Consider the following 20,292-nt stretch of genomic DNA (forward strand, 5'->3'; position numbering starts at 1 on the left):
GGCCCTCCTGGCTCTCCTGAGTCTGGTGCCTCTGGGTGGCCTGTCCCCAGGACTGAACGTTGACAGGCCTCTCACACCCACAGCCCCACCGCCAGACCACCAGTCTCACTGCCCACCTCACGGGGGAGATCGGTGGGTGCTCTTTCGGACCCAGGTCCAGTGTGGGGAGGGGCGGGGTGCTCCCTCTCGTGACCCTTGTGGATTACAGGGTGAGTGGGTCGCAGATAGGACATCACACACTGGAAGGCCGCTTCCAGACCAGAAGAGGGACACTCCTTTTCAAGGGGCTAGATGATGGGGTGCAGCCAGACCGTAGCCTGAAAGCTTCCGCATCTGCCAGCCATGTTGCTTGCAAAGCAAGAGCTGGGCCCCGCGTTTATTCCCCGGTGAGATGCGTGTGCTCGGACTCAGGAGCTGCTTGAAGGGCCCGGTGTGACCCCATGACAAGGTTGGCCATGGGGATTTAAAGAACCCCTGCTGTGAGCGAGGCCCATGCTGGGCTGGGGGTCCCACACAACATGAGCAAAGACGGGGCCTCCTGGAGCTCACTCCGTAGCAGGGGGTCCTTATAGCTGCAGCTGGTGCCAAGCAAGGAGTGTCTCAGGGACCAGGGCTGGGGCAGGGGCCTGACGTGGTCAGGGAAGTCAGAGGGGCTTCCTGCAGGAGGGGGCCTGTGGGCTGAGACATGAAGGACAGGTGGGCACAACGCAGACCATGTGTGCTGGTGGGAGGAGCGGTATGCCCTGAGCCACTCCTGCAGGAGGGGAGAAGGTCCCCAAACTAGGGAACCTTGAGACAGACCTGGGACTGGAGGACTGCTGGTCTTCACCCTGGAGACTTCCTCCAGCCACCTCTCAGGGCTGGGGTCTGTCTCAGTTGCCATTAGCCATCCCATGTGCTGGTGGCCACTGAGGGGGGCACTTTGGGCAGCCCCACACTGACCCCGGGCCTGTGGCCTGCTCCAAGCTCCCATGCCCACCGGGGAGGTTTCTCAGATAAAGAGTAGCACGTTCCTGAAGGTGTCTGGGTAAAGCGGCAGGAAAGGGCCAGGCTGGTGCTTCCCTCTTGAGCCCTACCCTGATGACAGACTCTGGCCGTGCCTCCTCTCCCGGCCGTCCGAGCGGTGCACCCGCTTCAACCCAGCGGTTCAGTGGTCTTCGGCACAGCCACAGTGTTGAGCGGTCAACCCTACAATCGACCGCAGACGATTGCTGGCATCACTTCCAAAAGAAAACCACGCCCATTGCCAGTCGCTGCCTGGTCCCCTCCCCGTGGGGCCCCTGGCCACCACCGGTCTACTTCCTGTCTCTGCACATTTGCCTGTGCTGGACACTTCACGTAAATGGAATCATATACCATGTGGCCTTTTGTGACTGGCTTCTTTCATTTCACGTACTTTTTTCGAGATTCATCCATGTTGTAGCATGGGTCAGGATGTCATTCCTTTTTATGGCTGAATAATGTTGCATTTCATTTTTATTAAAAGAGTTATCTGTTGATTTTAGAGAGAGAGGGAGTAAGGGCGGGATGGGGGAAGAGTCATCCATTTGTTGTTCCACCCACTCGTGCGTGCACTGCCTGCTTCTCCTTTGCGCCCTGGCTGGGGATCGGACCCACGGCCTTGGCCTATTGGGGAGACGCTCTCACCAGCTGAGCTACCCAGCCAGAGCTGTAGGCCACATTTTAAATTAAATTTTATTTCTTTTTCTTTTTTTTCTTTTAATCTCTCTCTCTTTTTAAATTGTCCATTTTCATTTTTTATTTGTCTTTTGTAGACTGCATTTTGCTCCTTTATTCATCAGTTGATGGACATAAATTGTTTCTACTTTTTGGTTATTGTGACTGACACTGCTATGAACATGTGTATAAACAGCGTTTGTGCGGACACGTGTTTTCAGCTCTTTCGGTTACGAATCTAAGGGTGGAATTGGTGGGTCCTACGAGGACCTGCCAGCCTATTTGTCCCAGCAGCTGCCCTATTCCACACCCCGCCGCCAGCACAGCACGCCAGCACGTGGGGGGTCCGGGTTCTCCACATCCTCGCCAACACTTGGTACCATCTCGGCTTCTCATTCTCGCCACCCCGGTGGGCGGGAAGTGGCGTCTCACCGCCGTTGTGATTTCATGTCCCTGATGGCTCATGTTGAGCATCTTCTCACGGGCTCATCGGCCGTTTGCATGTCCTTTTGTGGACAAATGCCTATTCAGATACTTCACCCATTTTAAAACTGGGTTATTCATCTTTTTATTACTGAATAGTGAGAGTTCTTTATATATTCTAGATAAGTTCCCTTACCAGTGATGACTTGCCATGGTTTCCCATTGTGTGGATTGTTTATACTTTTTAAAAAATGCTCAACATATTTTTTTAAAGATTTTATTTATTTTTAGATAAATTTTATTTTTAGGGGAAAGGAAGGAGAAAGAGAGGGAGAAAAATATCCACGTGCAGCTGCCTCTTGAACATGCCCCGCTGGGGGCTGGCCTGCAACCCAGGCCTTTGCCCTGACGGGGAATGGACCCAGCAGCTCTTTGGTTTGCAGGCCCGTGCTCAGTGCACTGGTGTACACTGAGCTACGTCAGCCAGGGCTCAATATACTTTTATTATTCTGCTGCCTTCCCTAAGGAATTGCCCTCCCCGCCCTCTCTGCCCTCCCCTGTTTTTACTTTTTTGATGGATCCTTTGCAACACAAAAGTTTTTAATTTTGATGACGTCCGGTTTACTTATTTTTGATGATGTTGTCGTTCTTTATGCTTTTAGAATTGTCTTTGAGAAGCCTTTGCCTAACTCAAGGTCAGGAAGACTTACTCCTGTGTTGGCTCCTAAGAGTTAACCAGGGACTGGGCCCCCAACACAGGCACGGGCGGTGACTGGGGATCCAACTGGCAGCCTTTCCGTTTGCCGGACGCCGCCGAACCCACCAAGCCCCACCAATCAGGGCTCTCCTAGGAGTTTTATGGGTTTTAGCGCTTACAGTTGGGTTATGATCCATTTCGAACTGTTTCTTGAGTTATTAACGCTTCGAATAACAGGACCTGGCAGCGGGCCTAGCACCTCCTGTGATTTTGGAGACGAGGGTGTTCGCCGTCCTGAGGTCCCTCTAACTGTGATGTGATGAGACGGTCTCATGACTTCTCTGCGGGACGTAGGTAGTGGCAGCTCTTGCTACTACCGCCTGCACTCACAATGGAAGAAAATGCTGCATTTCAGTTAGAGATTCATTTACATAAATCTGTAATCCCCTCCCAGGTTCTCGGTTCTTGGAATTCTGATCCTGACTTCAGGCTAAGAACTCCTGCCATTGGCCAAAATCCCTGCCCCAGGCCTCTGTTTCTGACCTGTGTTTTGGCGGCTTGAACCTTCCAAGACTGGCTTCAGGGTTGTCCTCCCAGCACCCGCAGCCCAGCCTGGTCCCCTCTGCCTGGCTCCAGCCATGGGGGAAGCCATTCTTTGCCTAGAATTTTCTAAGAAGCCATCTAACTATAGTAACATTAAAACTAAAGCATAGCAGCACTAAGCACGGTAAACACTGCATGTCCAGTCAGGGCATTGGCGCACACCTCCCTCCGTGCCCTCCCAGCCTCCTAGGTCTCCCGGGAGCAGAACTCCGGGTCTCCTGTGGCTGAAACCTGCCGCCTCTTCCGCGCGCCAGCTGCCCGGCTTAGGCAGATGACTTCTCTAGCAGCTTCAGTTTCCTTTATCCAAGGCTGGGTGAGCCAGCCAGAGCCGTTCACCTGGTGGGATTATCAGGCGGATTAAAAGGGCTCCATCTGAGCGCAGAACCAGGCAGTCACAAGCTGAAGATACTAGCTATCGTCGTTAAGCTTTCCACAGGAGGGCGAAGGTGCTATTTCCTTTGCCTGCATAGACTTTCCGTATTCTGCACGGGGTCAATGTCTAATAATTTGCATCATTCTGGATTCTCGGAGTTGTAACAGAAACTCAAGTGGCTCAATTTAAAAGGCCAGGAATCGAGGCCTGGTTTATGGGGTGGGTGCACTGGGGAGGGAGAGTACAAAGATCCTATCAGGACTCAACCCGCCTCTCTCCACGGACTGGCAGACGAGGCTGGGCTCCCTGGAGCAGGGCCCAGACTGGGGTGGGCCGGCAAGGCCTGGCGCTCAGGTGCTCACACAACCTGCGGGAGCCAGAGCGCAGGCACCTCCTCCGGTGCCCAGCACCTGGCCCTGCCCAGGAGGCTCCAGGTTTCTCTAGTCCTTAGCTCCTGAGAAGCCCTTCCTTGCAAGCTCCAGAAAAAGTTCCTGAAAGGGCCCTGATTGGCCTGGCTAGGTCATGTGCCCATACCTGAGCCAATCGCTGCAGCCAGTGGGCTGGGTGCTCTGATTGGCCAGGCCTGGGGCCTGTGCTGGTTGGGTTGCATTGGGAAGCCTCAAGCTAACCGCCTGGATGAGGTTGTTGAGGAGGGGCTACCTCTGGGGAGATGCTGGGCTGGCAACCCCAACCCCCCATCATGGGGGCAGATTTTATGTCTTGGTCAGACTTCCCTTATTCCAGAAAGCCACCCCGCACTGGGATGGCTTCTGCTCTGTGCATCCACAGCAGCCTGCATTCCCTGTTGTTCATTTCTCCACGAATGTTTAACATGTGCCAGGCACAGAGCAGTGGTTCCAGGAGGAGCCCCAGCAATCACAGGTTGGAAGGAGGGGGCTAAGGGGCAGTGCTTTGTGAGGTAGGAGAACGAGGTCCGAGAAGTGGTGGACTCCGCTGCAAGAACGGAGAATGGGGACACAGCCCTGCTGGGGCGGGGCGAGGAGGGGCTGGGAAGGGAGGGGGTGGAGAAGACAGGTATAGACCCATCTTTGCCATCTTCTGTCGGGGGAGTAGAGAAATGGGGAGGAGGCAGAAGGGCATTTAGGAGCAAGGGAGAATTTCCCCTCCCCCCCCTTCTTGAAAATGCCGACCATGGGGACAGGGGCTGATGGCACAGGAGAGCATAAGGGGCTGCCAGCCGCAGCAGAAGGGTGCCTGCGGACTGGAAGGTACAGGGATCCTATCTGATGGCTTCAGTATTTCACACTGAAAAGGGAGATGAGGCCCGGGGCTGGAGGTGAGGGCAGAAAGGGCTGTGGGAGGTGTAGAGAAGGGAGAGAAGGTGTGACATTTTAGTCCCAGAGAATGTCACCAAAAAGCAGGGTAGAGCTGCTGACTCTATAGAGTGCCAGTTTGAAGTCTGAGATCACAAATTCCCAATAGGAAGTGTGGTGTGTGGAAGCCCCCACCCCAAGCAACAGCAGGAGCAGGAAGTGGGGCTCTCCCTCAGGTTGGACGGCTTCCTGTGGTGGAAGGCATGGGGTGGGGAGGTGGGACGATGAACTCTAAACATTGCCTGGGCCAGGAGGTACATATTATCACCTGTTTTACTGATGAGGAAGCTGAGAGGTTCAAGGCCAATGTAGTATGCATGTGGTCCTGGGGTCGGACAAACTAGTACAGGGCCTGATACATGTTAGGTGTTAATATTTGCTGAGAAACATGAATAGTTGGAACGCCCGGTGGTGCACCCACAAGTCTAATCCAGACAGGAAGCAGCCCCAGCTTTGGAGGAGGTGGGTGGCTCTGATGACTGCATGCTGTGCCATGCCTGCTGCCCTAATACATGACTCAATATTACCTTTGTGTTCTTACAGGCTAATCTTTCCAGTGCCTAGTGGTAGAACTTCATAGACACCTAGCCAGCAGCTCATCCTGCTCTTAACCTCATTTCTCACCTCCGGATATGTCACAGCCCTGAGCCAGGTGGCCAGCCCCAGGGGGAATGCCACCTGTGGTACCTAACCCTTAGCTTTGCTGTCTACATCCTACCTAGGCTGGCTGGCAAGGAGTATGCCAGGGGCACACACCCGTACCCCTGGTACGGGCCCTTGGTCTCTCCAAAGAGAGGTCTCTACCTTTAAGGGGAGTCCAGGAGTGTGGACTCTAACCTTATTGGTGGGGGCAGGTCTCCTCCATGGGAAGGGAGGGCGCCCAGCCCCTTTTTTCAAAGGCCATTTAAGCAGAAATGAACGTGGTCACTTTACTGAAGTTATAATAATGGTTCGGTGCTGCAGAAAACGTGGAAGCGATCACCCTGCTTATTTATTCGGGCTTTAAAACCATAAAACTCCGGATTTCTCCCTGTAGCTATTTATAACCTGAGCTGGTGTAAACTGTCCCCATAATAAGCTCAGGTTTGAAGTAACTTAAAAGAAAAATAGCCATCACTGCATTAAAAAAGATCATTTATAGACCTTCTCTCGCCTGCTAATTATGGACGAACAGCGTATGGTTTGGGGTGGGGGCGGGGCAGATACGGACCTCCAGAGAGGTCACACACTCCCCCGCCCCCCCCCCCCCATCTAGCTATAAAGTCACCCTTAGGCAGGCCGGTGGTCAGTCTCCAGAGCAGGGGTGTTTCAGGATGGGTCGTGCTCTCCCTCTCGCCATGCCCGGGGTGAAGTGGGGGAGATACGACAGGCAGCAGATCCGGAAAACTGGCTCCTGCCTTGGAGGAAGTTGACCCTCCTCCCCTACCAAGGCCTGGGATGAAAATAGCTTCTTCCTCTTTACCCATCCGGGCCCCCAGCCCATTTCTCTAAGTCCTCCTCCCCATTTCTGCACGTGTTCCCTCCCCCCCGGGACAATTCGGCCCCTTCGCCGATCTCTAAACGGCCATCAGGATGACAGGGACCCTCCGGTCCGACCTCGGGAGACACGACGCGCCCCGCAACTCAGGCAATTACGGTGACTTCCAACCTCCCCCCACCCAATTAGCAGAAAGCTTCACCACGCCGCCAGCTCCCACACTGCTTCCATTTCCTTCAGGGGAGACTGTCACCTGGGAACCCTGTCCTCTGTACCAGGGTTTTCCCGGCCCCGCTACACCCCCAAATCCCTTGGGGAAAGTGGGGGCGCAATTAGTTTCTTTCAATTAGTTTCTCCTCTTTGTATAGAACCATTCAAACTGTGGCATGTAATCCTCCGCGCGAGGGGGAAAGTAGTCCCGACCTTGCATTCGATTTCTGTTCTCGTGTCGAGCCTATTTTACTTTTTGAAGCCGAGGGGACCCTCGGTGGGGCCCTTCGAGGAATGGGGAGGGGGCGAAGCTGCGGAGGTTGCGCACAGGTGAGGGTGTGGGAGCCTTGGCAAGAGGGAGGGGGCGGGGAGGGCAGCTAACTCCTCGCTATTGCCTAGAGAGATGGATCATGGGGCGTAAAGAGATTGCAAAGCTCAAACCCTGTACAGCGGGCGATACGCGTCAACCGAACCTGACCAACGGAAGCCCGAGCCCCTCTCCTCTCTCCCGCCCCGTCCCTCGGACAGACAGGCGCATCGAGCCAACCGGGCTGCCGCTCGCCGTCAAAATCCCACAGGAGCCAATGGGGCCACGCGGGGGCGGGGCCCCTGCAGGGTTGGGCTGCGCGCGGCTTCCCAGGCCCCTCCCCTCCCTCCCGCCCGCTGCTCCCGGAGTAGTTGGTGCCAGTGAAGTGCGGCCGGCGATGAGAGCGAAAGTTGCGCTCGGCTCGGCGCTGGGGGCTTAACGCGGCCCCGCGCTCCGCCCGCCTGGGCCGCCCCCGGCTCCAGCTCGCGCCCGCCGCGCGCGCCAGGCCCCCGCGCCGACCCGCAAACCCCTCCCCCTGTCCCGGCGCCCCCTCCTCAGGAGCCGGGGGTCCCCGTCACTTTCGCACGGCCCCGGCCCCCGCCGATGCCGGCCATGGTGGAGAAGGGCCCCGAGGTGTCAGGGAAGCGCAGAGGAAGGAACAACGCGGCCAGCGCGGCCGCCTCGTCCGCCGCCTCGGCCGCCGCCGCCTCGGCCGCCTCCGCCTCCGCCTCGGCCGCCTCGGCCGCCGCCTCGGCCACCGCCGCCTCCGCCGCCGCCTCCGCCGCCTCGGCCGCCGCCGCCGCCCCCAGCAATGGGCAGAATAAAAGTTTGGCGGCGGCGGCGCCCAATGGCAACAGCAGCAGCAACTCCTGGGAGGAAGGCAGCTCGGGCTCGTCCAGCGACGAGGAGCACGGTAGGTGGCAGCCGCCCCGCGCCGCCCGCGCCGCGCCGCGCCCGCGGTCAGCCCGCGCTCGCTGACCGCCGTGCTCTGCTTCCCCGCAGGTGGCGGCGGCATGCGGGTGGGACCCCAGTACCAGGCGGCGGTGCCCGACTTCGACCCCGGTGAGTAGTGCCCGGCCGGCCGCCCGGCCGGGGCCCGAAGGGGCGGGAGCCCTTGGACAACTTTCTTTTTGTGTGTTCGCCCTGCCGTCCGCGGGGGGAACAGCAGGCGCGACCGGGAGGGAAGCACACTCGGCGTGGGGTGCCGGCGCCTCCGCCCGCCGGGAGGGCCGGCCGCCCCCCGCGCCCCCGGGACCCGAGGCGGCCCCGGCAGTGCGGGGTCCGGACGGGCTGCGCCCCGGCCGGGGGGAGGAGGGTGGCCGCGCCGGAGAGTTAGCATCTCGCGAGCCCGGACCCGGGGCGGCCTCGGACCCCGCGCTCCACTAGCGAGTGCTGCCCGGGGCCTCTCCTCGGGCCCCGGGGCTCCGAGCGCCCCCACTCCCGCCGCTGCCCGAGGGCGAGGGGTGCCCCGACCTCCCAGATCCTGTCCCGGGGGAGCCGCCTGCCGCAGCCCTCGGACCGGGCTGCGGATGCGTGTGCAGCCCCCCTCCCCCTGGCTGTGGAAGGAAGGGGTTGTGGAAGAATGGAACCTGCCGAAGCTCGAGCCTCCCCGGGGACCTCCACCCCGGGCGCTCCCTGCACCCCAGACCGGAGCCTTCGCTCCCCTCGCTGCTGCTCTGCGGGGAAGCGGATTTACAGCGGTACCAGAAAAACCCAATCAGACAAAGGAATTCGTCGGGTTCTAATGCAGGAGACTCCAGCCTGCCTCCGTGCGAGGCAGTCTTTAAAGGTTGCCGGCACAGAGAATGTTTCAAAGGACAGGGTGTTATTTTATTTTTTCAGAAGTGAAATTCAAAAGCGAATCGTGTGGAACTGGAGTTAAGAGGCCTCCCGGCTGGAGGGCTTTCGAGCCGGAGGTTCTCTCTGTAGGTTCCCCTGCTAGTTTCTTTGAGAAACAGATGCACAAATGCTTCTCTTTGGGAGCGAGACTGCACAAAACTGCACGGGTCTGGTCTCCGGGAGAGGCGATTGCTCCCCAGCTGTTACTAAGGGACTGAACTCCGGGTGTTCTTTGGGGTGAAAACACTCGGGGATCCCCGGGGGAGCTCCTGGGCTCCCCGGAGAAAAATGACCTTCCCCGTGTGTGCCTCCTCGGGTTGGGTCCACGGACTCAGGTCTGTTACGTTCAGGGAGTCCGACACCCAGGGTTGTATTCCGCTGAAACTCCTGTTGGTGTTTCGGATAGTTTCCCCTCGCCCGGCATCTTCCTTTTTTGGCAGTCACTTCTCATTTCCCCGAGTGACAGGATGGGGCCAGGAGACCAGGCGTTGCTCCTCCGTGCGTGCCTCCTCCATTCCTTGGTTGGCCACCAGGGGAAGCATGCTGCTTTTTGGTTACAGTTGACCCCATCTTCATTTTGTAGGTCAAGTCCATCTTTGTTTTAATATACAGAACATAAAGCAGAGCTTGTCACCGAGTCACACACCCCCTGCCCCGCAGTGTTCAAAACCAGCTTGCACAAATGTTTAGTTTTAGTGAGTTGGTCAGTTTTGGGTATCTTTTGGTTATATGTGTTAGTTTTGCAAGCTTTCTTTAAATGTGTTGGATGTGACTAAGGGAAAGAGCGTATTTGATGGCAACCATAGGAATTAATTTCCGACATAACCATCTTCTAAGTATTGATGCTGTCTAGTGCTGCGTTGTTAGTGAGGAACCGAACTTTCGAGTTGTTTTCTTTTTTGAAATTTAATTATTGATTGATTTTAGACAGAGAAAGAGAGAGAGAAAAAGAGAAACATAAATTTGTTGATTTTTTTTGGTACCACTTCTTTATATCTCATTGGTTGATTCTTGTATGTGCCCTGACCCAGGATCCAACCCGCAACCTTGGTGGATGGGGATGACCCTGTAACCTACTGAACTACCCAGCCAGGGCCTACAGTTGTTCTCTTCTTTGAAACAGCACATGTAATAGGATCATATTTTGAGCTGTCCTTGCACTTACTTGTTATGGGATTGGTGCAAGCGTAAATTTGCCAGAGACCTGCCATTCAAAAAGTAAGACATTGTAAATGTTCTGCTGCATAGTTTTACTGCCAGTGGATTGGGTCTTGGTGTTAACATTTCCAAACTTCCTGTGTTGTGTTTGTTTGAACCCAGAAGGGCATCTAACTGCTATGGAATAATTTCAGACCCTGTTTTGCCAGTCCCATCAGTGGGACACATTCCTAGGCATTGCTGGGAATTGTGGGACTTGTCTCCTAATGATTTTTCTTGAGTGTGTTCTCATATACCTTAAAATCTAAGGGAAGAGACAACTTCCATTTCTGGAGTAGAAATGGTCACCGGGTTCTTTTCATGAAACAAAACACATTTTTTTAAAAGTCTTTAGTCTTAAAACAGATTCTTTCCCTGAGTACAAGTTAGGAATAGTATGGATTAAGTTGTGCTTGTTACTGCTTTTTCTTTCTCCCTGCCTGAGTTTTGAATGCGCCTCTCTTCCTTTCTCTCTACCAGAATTTGAATAGGTAGGTGAGTGTGGAACTCATCAGAAAGCGTTTTGGCCCCTGTGGTAAAGATGTGTGAGGGGAGCAGTTGATTGTAATTTTTAAGTCAGATTTTATTTATCCACAGTATCCCAACTTGGCCCTGTTTAGCTTTAAAAGCAAATTTAGGTTGAAACCCGGACTGTGGGATATTCCCCAACAGCCCAAGGAAGGTTCCCTTCTGTCTGTGGTTGCTCACAGCCCATCAGTGGACTGCGATGTGGCTTGGTAATGACGACACCATCTATGTTTACAGCGATAGAAAAAGTCCTGTCCGTTGGACTGAAACACACAGACCTGCGTGCCGCTCTGCACCTGTAACCTGGGCTCTGTTCTCGCCTGGCGTCCGCCCCCTTCCCAGTCCCAGGGCCGCAGCATGTGCTGAGTTGTCATTGGTCTCCCCTAGAATTTAGTAGTCACAGAACGGAGATGGGGAGGCACACTCATCCTGTCCTCCGCTGGTTGGTTATTTTCTGCAGTTGCAAAGGACGACTTGTTTTGGAATGAGTAGTGTTTTCTGCACAAAAATGGGAATGTTCCCAATAGGCATGCAAAGGAAGAAGCTGTTGAGCCCATGTATTTGATCATTTGTTTGGAAGTCTTTTTCTTTGTTGTCTTCTAGCTGGAGGAGCACAGGGACGGGGTTTGGGGGTTGACTCCAGTTCTTTGTTTTCTGAAGCATGTGTTACTGTCACGTTCTGTCCTGTCCTGAGCTGGTTTTCAGTATCACAGTTCACTGATAGTAAAATGAAGACTCTTACAGAGAGGAAGTGTTAGTGGTAAATATTTTTGTGGTAAGGGGCCTTTAAACATACAACCCATGTTTGAAACATTGATTCCAATAGGTTTAATCAGATTTGAAAATTGTGGTTGTCATTGGCTCAAATAGCACTTCAGAGTTGACTGGTATTAAAAGTGTGTTACTTTTTTTTTTCGAAGTGTGTGTGTATTTATTCTCTCAGTTTATTTTTTTTTAATTAATCTCTTTATTTATTTATTTATTTTTAGAGAGGGAAGGGAAGGAGAGAGAGAGAGGGAGAGAGAGAGAGAGAGAGGGAGGGAGAGGGAGAGAAAGAAAGAAAGAAACATCAGTGTGTGGTTGCCGGGGGCCGTGGCCTGCAACCCAGGCCTGTGCCCTGACTGGTAATTGAACCTGTAATGCTTTGGTTCGCAGCCCGCGCTCAATCCACTGAGCTACGCCAGCCAGGACAAAAGTGTGTTACATTTTAACGTGGAATAATTTTACTGAACAGGGCATCTTGATCTACTTTTCTTTTCTTTTTTTTTTTTTTTTTTACTAGTGGTTCTGTGTAACCCTTTGAACACATTGTTTTCTGTGCTTTCGTTTCATTGTAAAAATCAGTTTTATAGATATTCCAAAATTCAAGCTTTGGTGAATGGTTTGTGATTCAAACACACCCATGGCGCTGTTCCTGTTAAGAGAGGGGTCGGGGTCAGGAGTGTTGATCGCCTTCATCAGGGCGGGTTGTCAGGGCTGTGCACCCTCCTCTGTGACTGAGAAGGGGACAGAAGGGAGGGCTGGTCATTCTGCCTCCAGGAGCCTCCGGTTCCTCAGTCTGAATCAGGGTCCTGTCATCACTTGCTGTGTGTGGTGCTGGTTGTAGCCGCCCTACCTGATTTCAGAGGCGGCGTGGACTGGCCTCCCCGAGCTGGGCTGTGAGAGCTGGGAGGCCCGAGGTCGAATCCTGCCAGGGCCTCTTGCTGACTGTCTGTTGACTCCGGGCAAGCACCTTCATTTTTGCCTTTTCTGTGAAACAGATCGTGGGACTTCCTCAGGAGAAGGGACTGACACAGCTGATAGCCCTAAATTGCCTAGCTCAGTACGCGGCATGCCGCGAGTGCTCCGGAGACCTTTCCTGCTGCCCCAGTCGTGCCCACGACGGCTCTTGCCAAGGAGTGGTCCCCACACTGCCCGCTTGACTCCTAGGCTAGACGGGATTATAGCGAAGCCGCTGGTGTGGATGCAGATCGTAGACCAAGATACTTGAAGGTGATTGCTTTTAAGTTACAGGTACCTGCTGCAATTCTGGTAAATTCCCGGAGGAGAGAGAACTAGTTCAGAAACATTTATGTAGTAGAAAGGAACACAGAGTTTTCAAAGGGAAGAGGTGAACCTGTTTGGATCAAGGTTCCGGATGTACAAAAGAAAACTTGACTCCATCCGTGGGCCAGGCATATTAAGCAGGTTCTGAGCTAGGGAGTTTTTTTGCTCTAAATGGGTCTTTGAGAGTGAGTACTTTTGAGGCATGCTGTGTCACAATGGTCCCCTTCCACGGGTGATGTTGGGATGAAAAGGTTAGTGGGCTGAGGCTGACCGTAGCAGAGGTGTTTCAAAGGCATTGTTAAAGGTCATTTGTGCTGAAGAAATTCAGGCTTACTCTTACTCATTTTTCTTGGCGTTATAAAGGTCTGTGGGGCAGTTTAGTTTAAGAAGGTCTTTAGAGATGAAACATCAACCTTCTACCCAGGCTACTGTATTCTTCTCCAGTTTATCAAACTTTTTGTATTTTTCTCTTGCTACAGAAATTGTTGTAATTGACTTACAGGTTAGCTAGCCTACACTTTCTTAGCCTTTCTCAGAGGTTCTTCCATGCATAATTTAAAAGTAAGAAATAAGGCTTCTATTTTGTCCCTTTACTCTAAGGGATAATGGTGATCTTTGCTAAGGAGTATGCAATAAGTATTTATGTTCGAAACGGAGAACTTGAAGTCACGCTCTGGTGAGACTGACTCTGCGGCAGCAGCACAGGAGAGGTCAGAAAGGAGGGTGGAACGCTGATTTCATGATTTGGACTGAGTTAATAATTCCTGCAGCGTTAAATAGCAATTGTGGAAAATATTGTGATCCTAGAAAGGATAGGGAGGGATATAATTGCAATGTAACAATTTTTTCTGTTTCATGTATTAGAAGTTTTAATAATACATATATTCAGCCTCTGGTTGAGTTTTATGGTTTCTGTTGATTTTAAACATACAATATTTTCAAGTTGATGTAAGGTGGCAAAAGTGTTTTGCTAAAATGTTTGAGAGAAATACACATCTTAAACTAATATTAAAGTATTTAAATGAAATGTTAATAACCCCAAAAGTCCTATTTTTTTCCAAAGTAGTCAAATTCTTTAAGATGTGGATCTTAGTAAAAATTGTACCCTAGACCTAATTCTTTGAAATTTCTGGATTTTCCTCTCCCTTAAAGTAATGAGAGAAAACTGTAATGTCCCTATAGTCCACCCTTCCTGTGTTCCAGCTGAGGAAAATGAGACCTAGGGAGATAAAGTGACTTGCGTGTCTGTCTGTCAGTGCCTAGTTATTGAAAGTATCTTAAGGGAGACTTAGGGCTCTATGAGGCCAGACTCCAAACTTTTATTGTTTTATTAAAAAATTTTTTTCAAGGTGGACAAATAATTTTATTTTGTGTATACAAATACCTGTCAAGTACTGCAGACTTTTCCCATCAGTTTTCTCTCAGACACTGAAAATCATGATGCCCTATTCCGTGAGCAGCCAAAGCTGGTATCTCTTCACTTCAGTCCTATAGCAAAAAAACTTTCATTGTTTTAGAAGTTTCAGAACCTTGTTACTGGGTGCAGTAACCTATATAAAAGTTAAACTTTCAAAAACTAGCTAGTTATTGTGCATGTTTTTTTTTTTAAAGATTTTATTTATTTTTAGAGAGGGAAGGGAGGGAGAAAGAGAGAGAGAGAGAAACATCAATGTGCGGTTGCTGGGGGCTGTTGACTGCAACCCAGGTATGTGGTGGCCTGACTGGGAATCGAACCTGTGACGCTTTGGTTCGCAGCCCACGCTCAGTCCACTGAGCTATGCCAGCCAGGCTATTGTGCATGTTTGAATGTCCTTGCAAATTAACATAAAGTAGGATAGAGCTGTAAAAATAGATTTGTTAAAAAAATGTTCGACTAGAACAGGAAACACATCCAGCCCTCTCATGCACCCACCACTGTGATTACACACTTACCATTCAGCCGTATGTGTTCAGGTGCAGCTGAGGCTGATTCCTCCACTCCCTCCTTCACTACTCAGGAGTCGGTTTATTTATTCCTGTGATAGCTTGTTTGCATCCTCTGAGAAGCAGGTGTTGAGGTAGATTTGTATGTGCAAGGGATTCATAGGTGCAAATGTCTGTGCGGGATAAAGATGGGGGGAGAAGGCGAGGTGGTCAGAGCCTTCAGACTGGATGTGGGTGTGATACCTGTGAGGGGAAACACAAAAGGGAGACCGACGCTGGATCTGGGGTCGGGACTGCGGTGCAGCCGGAGGAAATTTCTGCCAGAGCAGAGACTGTTGCAAGGGCCCACCGGGCAGGAATGGCCCTGCCGTGTTCAGTCGTTGGCCTGGCCTTGGAATTCATGCTGCCGTGAATCTGCAAGGTGCCAGCCTGCTGGCTGCTGGTCTTTGGCTGATTACACTGCTCCGCGCTCTCCCTCTGAAGTGGGACCTGAATGTCACCCTCTCCAGGCCATCAGAGTGCCCCGGCACCTTGTTGTGCTTCAGCACATACTTACATGTGTGATAAACAGTGTGTGTTGTGTTCGTCAGTCCTTTTCTAAAAGGAATTAATTTGCATATAGATAATGTGCACAGATTATTTGTATGCTTTGATCTTTTCCAAATGAGGACACTCCCACTCCTCAGCACCATAAAGCCTTGTGGGAGCCAGTGGTGTCTTGTCCATTGTCATTTGAGCTGCTAGTTAGGTTCATCTGCTGCTAACTTGTCATAGCTGAGCGTGGTTCTGAGTTTAATGAGAACATATGCTTGGTGTGGTTGACTTTCCTTGACTAGACGTTTAAAAAATATTTTATTTATTTATTTTTAGAGAGAGGGGAAGGGAAGCATAAAGAGAGGGAGAGAAACATCACTGTGTGGGTGCCTCTCGTGCGCCCCCTACTGGGGACCTGGCCCACAGCCCAGGCATGTGCCCTGACTGGGAATCAAACCAGCGACCTTTTGGTTCACGGGTTGGCACTCAACCCACTGGGCCACACCAATCAAGGCTTGCTTAGGTTTATTCTTAAAATCTTTTTTTAAATCAGGGTAAAATTTATGTAACGTAATAACCATTTTAAAGCAAACAGTTCAGTGGGATTTTGGATACCCACACTGTTGTGACAGACACCACCGGTCAGTTCTAAAGTGGTTTTATCCCCCTGGAAGAAAAATCGCATAACCATCAAGCGGTTAGTTCCCGTTCCCCACTCTTCCCACTCTTCCCACTCTTCCCACACTCCCGATGCCGACAGTACACAGAGGGCACTGTCGGGTGTGGCCCGGTGCAGTCACCTTAGTCTGTCTGTGCTGGGCGGGGGCTCTTGAGGAAACCAGGAAGAAGTTTCAGACAAAATGGGCCTTTCAGCTAAGGTTTAAACCATAGTTTCTCATTATTTATGATTCTATGGTGTTTATTAGGGTAAAAGTTAATATTACATAATATATAAGCAGTAAATGTTTTCAAAATTGCTTTGAGCTCTGGCTGGTGTGGCTCAGTGGACTGATGTCAGCCTTAGAACTGAGGGGTCGCTGGTTCGGTTCCCAGTCAGGGCACTTGTCTGAGTTGCAGGCCAGGCCGCCAGCAGGGGACGCCACACCGAGGCAGCCACACATCAAAACACATCGATGTTTGCCTCCCTCTCTTTCTCCCTCCCTCCCCCCCTCTAAAAATAAATAAATAAACCCTTAAGAAATGTAGAAAAATAAAAATTACTTTAAAATCCAAATCATTCTTAAAAATTTTAATCTCGATTTCCTTTTTGTCTTTAGCTCTGCTGTCCAATAGTGTAGCCACTAGTTGTATGTAACTGTTTAAATTTATTACAATTCAGCGGGAAATGCAGTTCTGTCACGCTGGCCACATTCCAGGCGCCCGGCGGGCCCACTGGCTGCCGCATTGGAGAGCATGACACGGAGCATTTTCATTCTCCCAGGAAGCTCTGTTAGCGCTGATGCAGCGGTTCCCATGAATGGAGAGCTTCCTTGTTTTGAATTTTCGTAATTAGTTCAGAAGTTTTGCTTTTTTAATCAAGGTGCGTGGTGAACTGTGGTACTGGTACAGCTGATAAATATGATAGCTGTGTACTGAGTTCCTCTCATGAAGTATTCGTTAAAATGTTGTTACTAAGGTATTCAAAATAAGTCTTCTCGAGAAAGCAAGTAGAAAGCTTCTTGGAAAATGGAAAGCTTAGGAAAGCATCATTTGTTGAGGTGGTTATTTAGTACCTGCTTAAACCAGAAAGATGACAGAGACGTGGGGCCATGCTGCAGACAGATGTAGGGCTGGAACCACAGTATGTCTCGGAAGATTAGGTTTTTAGAAACAGCCTTATCGAGGTATAACTGACATAAAATAAATTGTACATATTTAAAATGTACAGTTACACATACACAGGATGGGGCAAAAGTAGATGTACAGTTGTGAGTGTGTGAGTTTACTCTCTTTTTTAAAAAGACCTTATTTATTCATTTTAGACAGAGGGGGAGGGAGGGGGAAAGAGAAGGAGAGAAACATCACTGTGGTTGTTTCTCATGGGCCCCTCTCTGGGGACCTGGCCCACAACCCAGGCATGTGCCCTGACTGGGAATCGAACTGGTGACCCTTTGGTTTGCAGGCCAGCACTTAGTCCACTGAGCCATACACCTGCTAGGGCAGTTTATTCTTGTATTATTATTTATTACTGGATTATTTTTCATATGAACAGCTGTAAACCTACTTTTGTCCTGCCCGATATTTTAGGCTATTTGAAGTCTCATTACTTAACTGATGTTTGTTCTTTTTTTTTGTTTCATTTTGTATGCTTTTTATTGCTGTAGCTTTAAGTTTACGAATCTTTCCTTGTGCAATATCTAATCTGCCATTAACCCCATCCAGTATATTTTAAAATCTCAGACATTATAGGTTTCCTATCTAGAAGTTTGATTTGAGTCTTTTTTTAAATGTATTTCGTGACTCTGCTTAGATACTCAGTCTTCTAACTTCTTGAGTGCACTGAAATACTGTTACAATTGTTTTGATACCCTTGTCCACTGATTTTGTCACCTGAGTCATTTCTGGGTTGTTTTTAGTTGATTGATTTTTCTCATTATGGGTTGCCTTTCCTGTTTCTTTGCTTGTCTGGAAATTTTTGTTTAGATGCCAGACATTTATGAATTTTATTTTGATGGATGCTGGATACTTTTTATCCCTATAAATATATTCTTGAGCTTTGTTCTAGGTGGTTGAGTTCTTTAGAAATAGTTCTTTTCAGCCCTGACCCATGTGGCTCCTGCAAACTGAAAGGTCACCAGTTTGATTCCCGGTCAGGGCACACGCAGGGGTTGCAGGTTGGGGGTGTGCTTTTAAGCTTCGTTAGGCGGGACCAGAGCAGCAGTTAGTCTAGGGCTAATTATTTGCTATGACTGTGCACTCTTTTACTCAGTATTCCATGAATTCTGAGGTTTTTCACTCTGCCTGTTGGCAACAGGCACTCTCCTTGGCACCGTGTGAACCTCGTGGATTGTCCCCTTTCATTCTTTGTGATGGTTATCCAGAAACCCCAAGTATTTCCTTCACAGGCTTGTGCTGGTTGGCGCTGTGCTGATGAATACTTGAGGGCGGGGGAGACCCTCTGCAGACCTCTGGAGTCCTCATTCTGTGGCTACGTCTTCCTGATAGTCCGCCCTGCAAACTCGAGCCGCCTTGGCTTCCTCGTGCCCAGCCTAACCTCCTCAACCCAGGGGGCTGCCGACGTCTCGGGTGCCTCCTCCCTAAGCTGCAGGTTGGAAACTCTCCAGGCAGTAAACTGGGCAGTACAGGGTTTACTTCATTTGTTTCCCATTTCTCAGGATCTCTGTACTTTGTTACTTGGTGTCCGGTGTCTTTACAACTGTTGCTTTTTATATTTGTGCAGCTTTTCGTTGCTTGAGACACTGTAGGGTAAATGCTTCATGTCACGCCACCTTGGATGGGGGCAAAGGTCAGTCTAGATTTTAAAAAAGGAATAATAGAGGAATTGGTTATATTTCCTTAGAAAACATTGATATGTACTTATATGTTTTTATGTTTGTATGTATGTGTTTAATGTTCGAACGCAGTTGTCTCCATTTTCCCACCACCACTCTCCCTCGCCCCACCCACCCCCAGCTCCCACCCTCCATCCCACCCGCCTTTGGCTTTGTCCATGGGTCCTTTATACGTGGTCATTGATGACCCTTTTCCTCCTTATGTTTTCTTTTACCCCTGTTCTGTTTGATTTCTTCTTGAAGTTATTACAACTTTTAAACTTTAAAATGTGAGTTTTAGCCCTGACCAGTATGGCCTAGTTGGTTGGGTGTCGTTCAGCAAAGTGAATGGTCTCCGGTTCGATTCCTGGTCAGGACACATGCCCTGGGTCAGGTTTGGTCCCCAGTCGGTGTGTATAGGAGAGCCAGTTGGTCGATGTTTTTCTCCTTTTCTCCCTCCCTTCCCCTCTCTAAGAGTAAGTAAATAAAAATTAAAAAGAAAACTGGATTTTTATGTTCATGGAAATATTCTGTAAAAAGAATAATGATGCTTTTTGAATCTAAAATATCTAATTTTATTTTTATATGGCCACTAATTATTTCAGTATTTGTGATAAAGTACTCAGTCTGATCTATGATCTACCCCACTCATTGAAATCTGCTGATTCTATTCCAGAATTTTCTAAAGGAGGATAGTTTTAAAAAAATTAAGCTATTCTTTAAAAAGTGAATTATTAAAAATTATTACTTCTGGGGAGTCTGATTTAGAAATATCTCATTCTTGGACTGCCTTGGACCTCCATCTTGCTGGGAGGCAGTAAAGTGAGTGTGAGTGGACGTTTGAGTGTGTGTGTGTTCCTTTTGAAGCACTTCTTACGGAAGTTTCTGTTGTTTTCTAGTCACTTTCAGCTGGACACCTTTTTGATTTTTGGACATCTGGGACTCTTCATATGCCATATATTGATACTCTGAACTTAATTAGGTGGGGTTTTATATAGCAGCTCATGAACTCTGGTTTTGAGCCTTTCTTGGTGTTCTGCTCGCTTGGCCACAGGTCAGTTTCCGTGGCGCTGCCACTTTGCACAGCAGTAGCCGAGCTGAGAGGTTGGGTGGTGGGGACGTAGGCCCCTTACCCTGCCAAGGCAGGGTACAAACTAGAATGGCTGAGCTTGTGCTTAGTTTTTGCATATTAAGTTTCCGGGTAGTTTTTTAAGTAAGAGTTTTATTGCTGTAAAAAGTTTTAAAATGACACTTTCTGCCTTACTAAGAGCAAGTAGCAATAGGAAAGTGAAAGTGTTGGTATCAGTGGTTTGAAGTTTAGATTCTACAAACTTTAGTGCAGTTGAGACAAAGCTAATGATAATTAACCATTCTAAAAGCATACAACTTTTTCACCCCTGTCAGACACATTAGTTGGTTGACTGTTTAATTGTGAAGGGAAAAGAAGTGATTTAAGAACATGTATGAGATTGGAACTATACTCTGGAAAAGTCAGATGAAATTTAATTAAGTGTTTTTTCAGTCTTGAGCTTTTCAGGAACATAATTCCCCTTGAGGCATGTCAGCTGCCTTGCTTTCCCACTTTCCACTTCCATGTGAGTGTCTGGACTCATTATGTGGGGAGTGGTGGATG

General features: G+C 49.9%; 1 protein-coding gene across 2 annotated transcripts in view; it reads left to right on the plus strand.

Moving 5' to 3' along the window:
* The first annotated feature begins 7,461 nt into the window (after nt 1–7,461).
* RCOR1 (REST corepressor 1) overlaps nt 7,462–20,292 on the plus strand; it is a 107,700-nt gene continuing 94,869 nt past the window's right edge. For both annotated transcript variants that reach the window (XM_028507106.2, XM_036014103.1), the window contains exons 1-2: nt 7,462–8,014; nt 8,104–8,163. In XM_028507106.2, the coding sequence (XP_028362907.1) occupies nt 7,705–8,014; nt 8,104–8,163 (370 nt within the window). In that variant the 5' untranslated portion in view covers nt 7,462–7,704. The remainder of the gene's footprint in view (nt 8,015–8,103; nt 8,164–20,292) is intronic.

The sequence above is a fragment of the Phyllostomus discolor genome, chromosome 1 (assembly GCF_004126475.2).
Source record: "Phyllostomus discolor isolate MPI-MPIP mPhyDis1 chromosome 1, mPhyDis1.pri.v3, whole genome shotgun sequence".
Classification (NCBI taxonomy): domain Eukaryota; kingdom Metazoa; phylum Chordata; class Mammalia; order Chiroptera; family Phyllostomidae; genus Phyllostomus; species Phyllostomus discolor.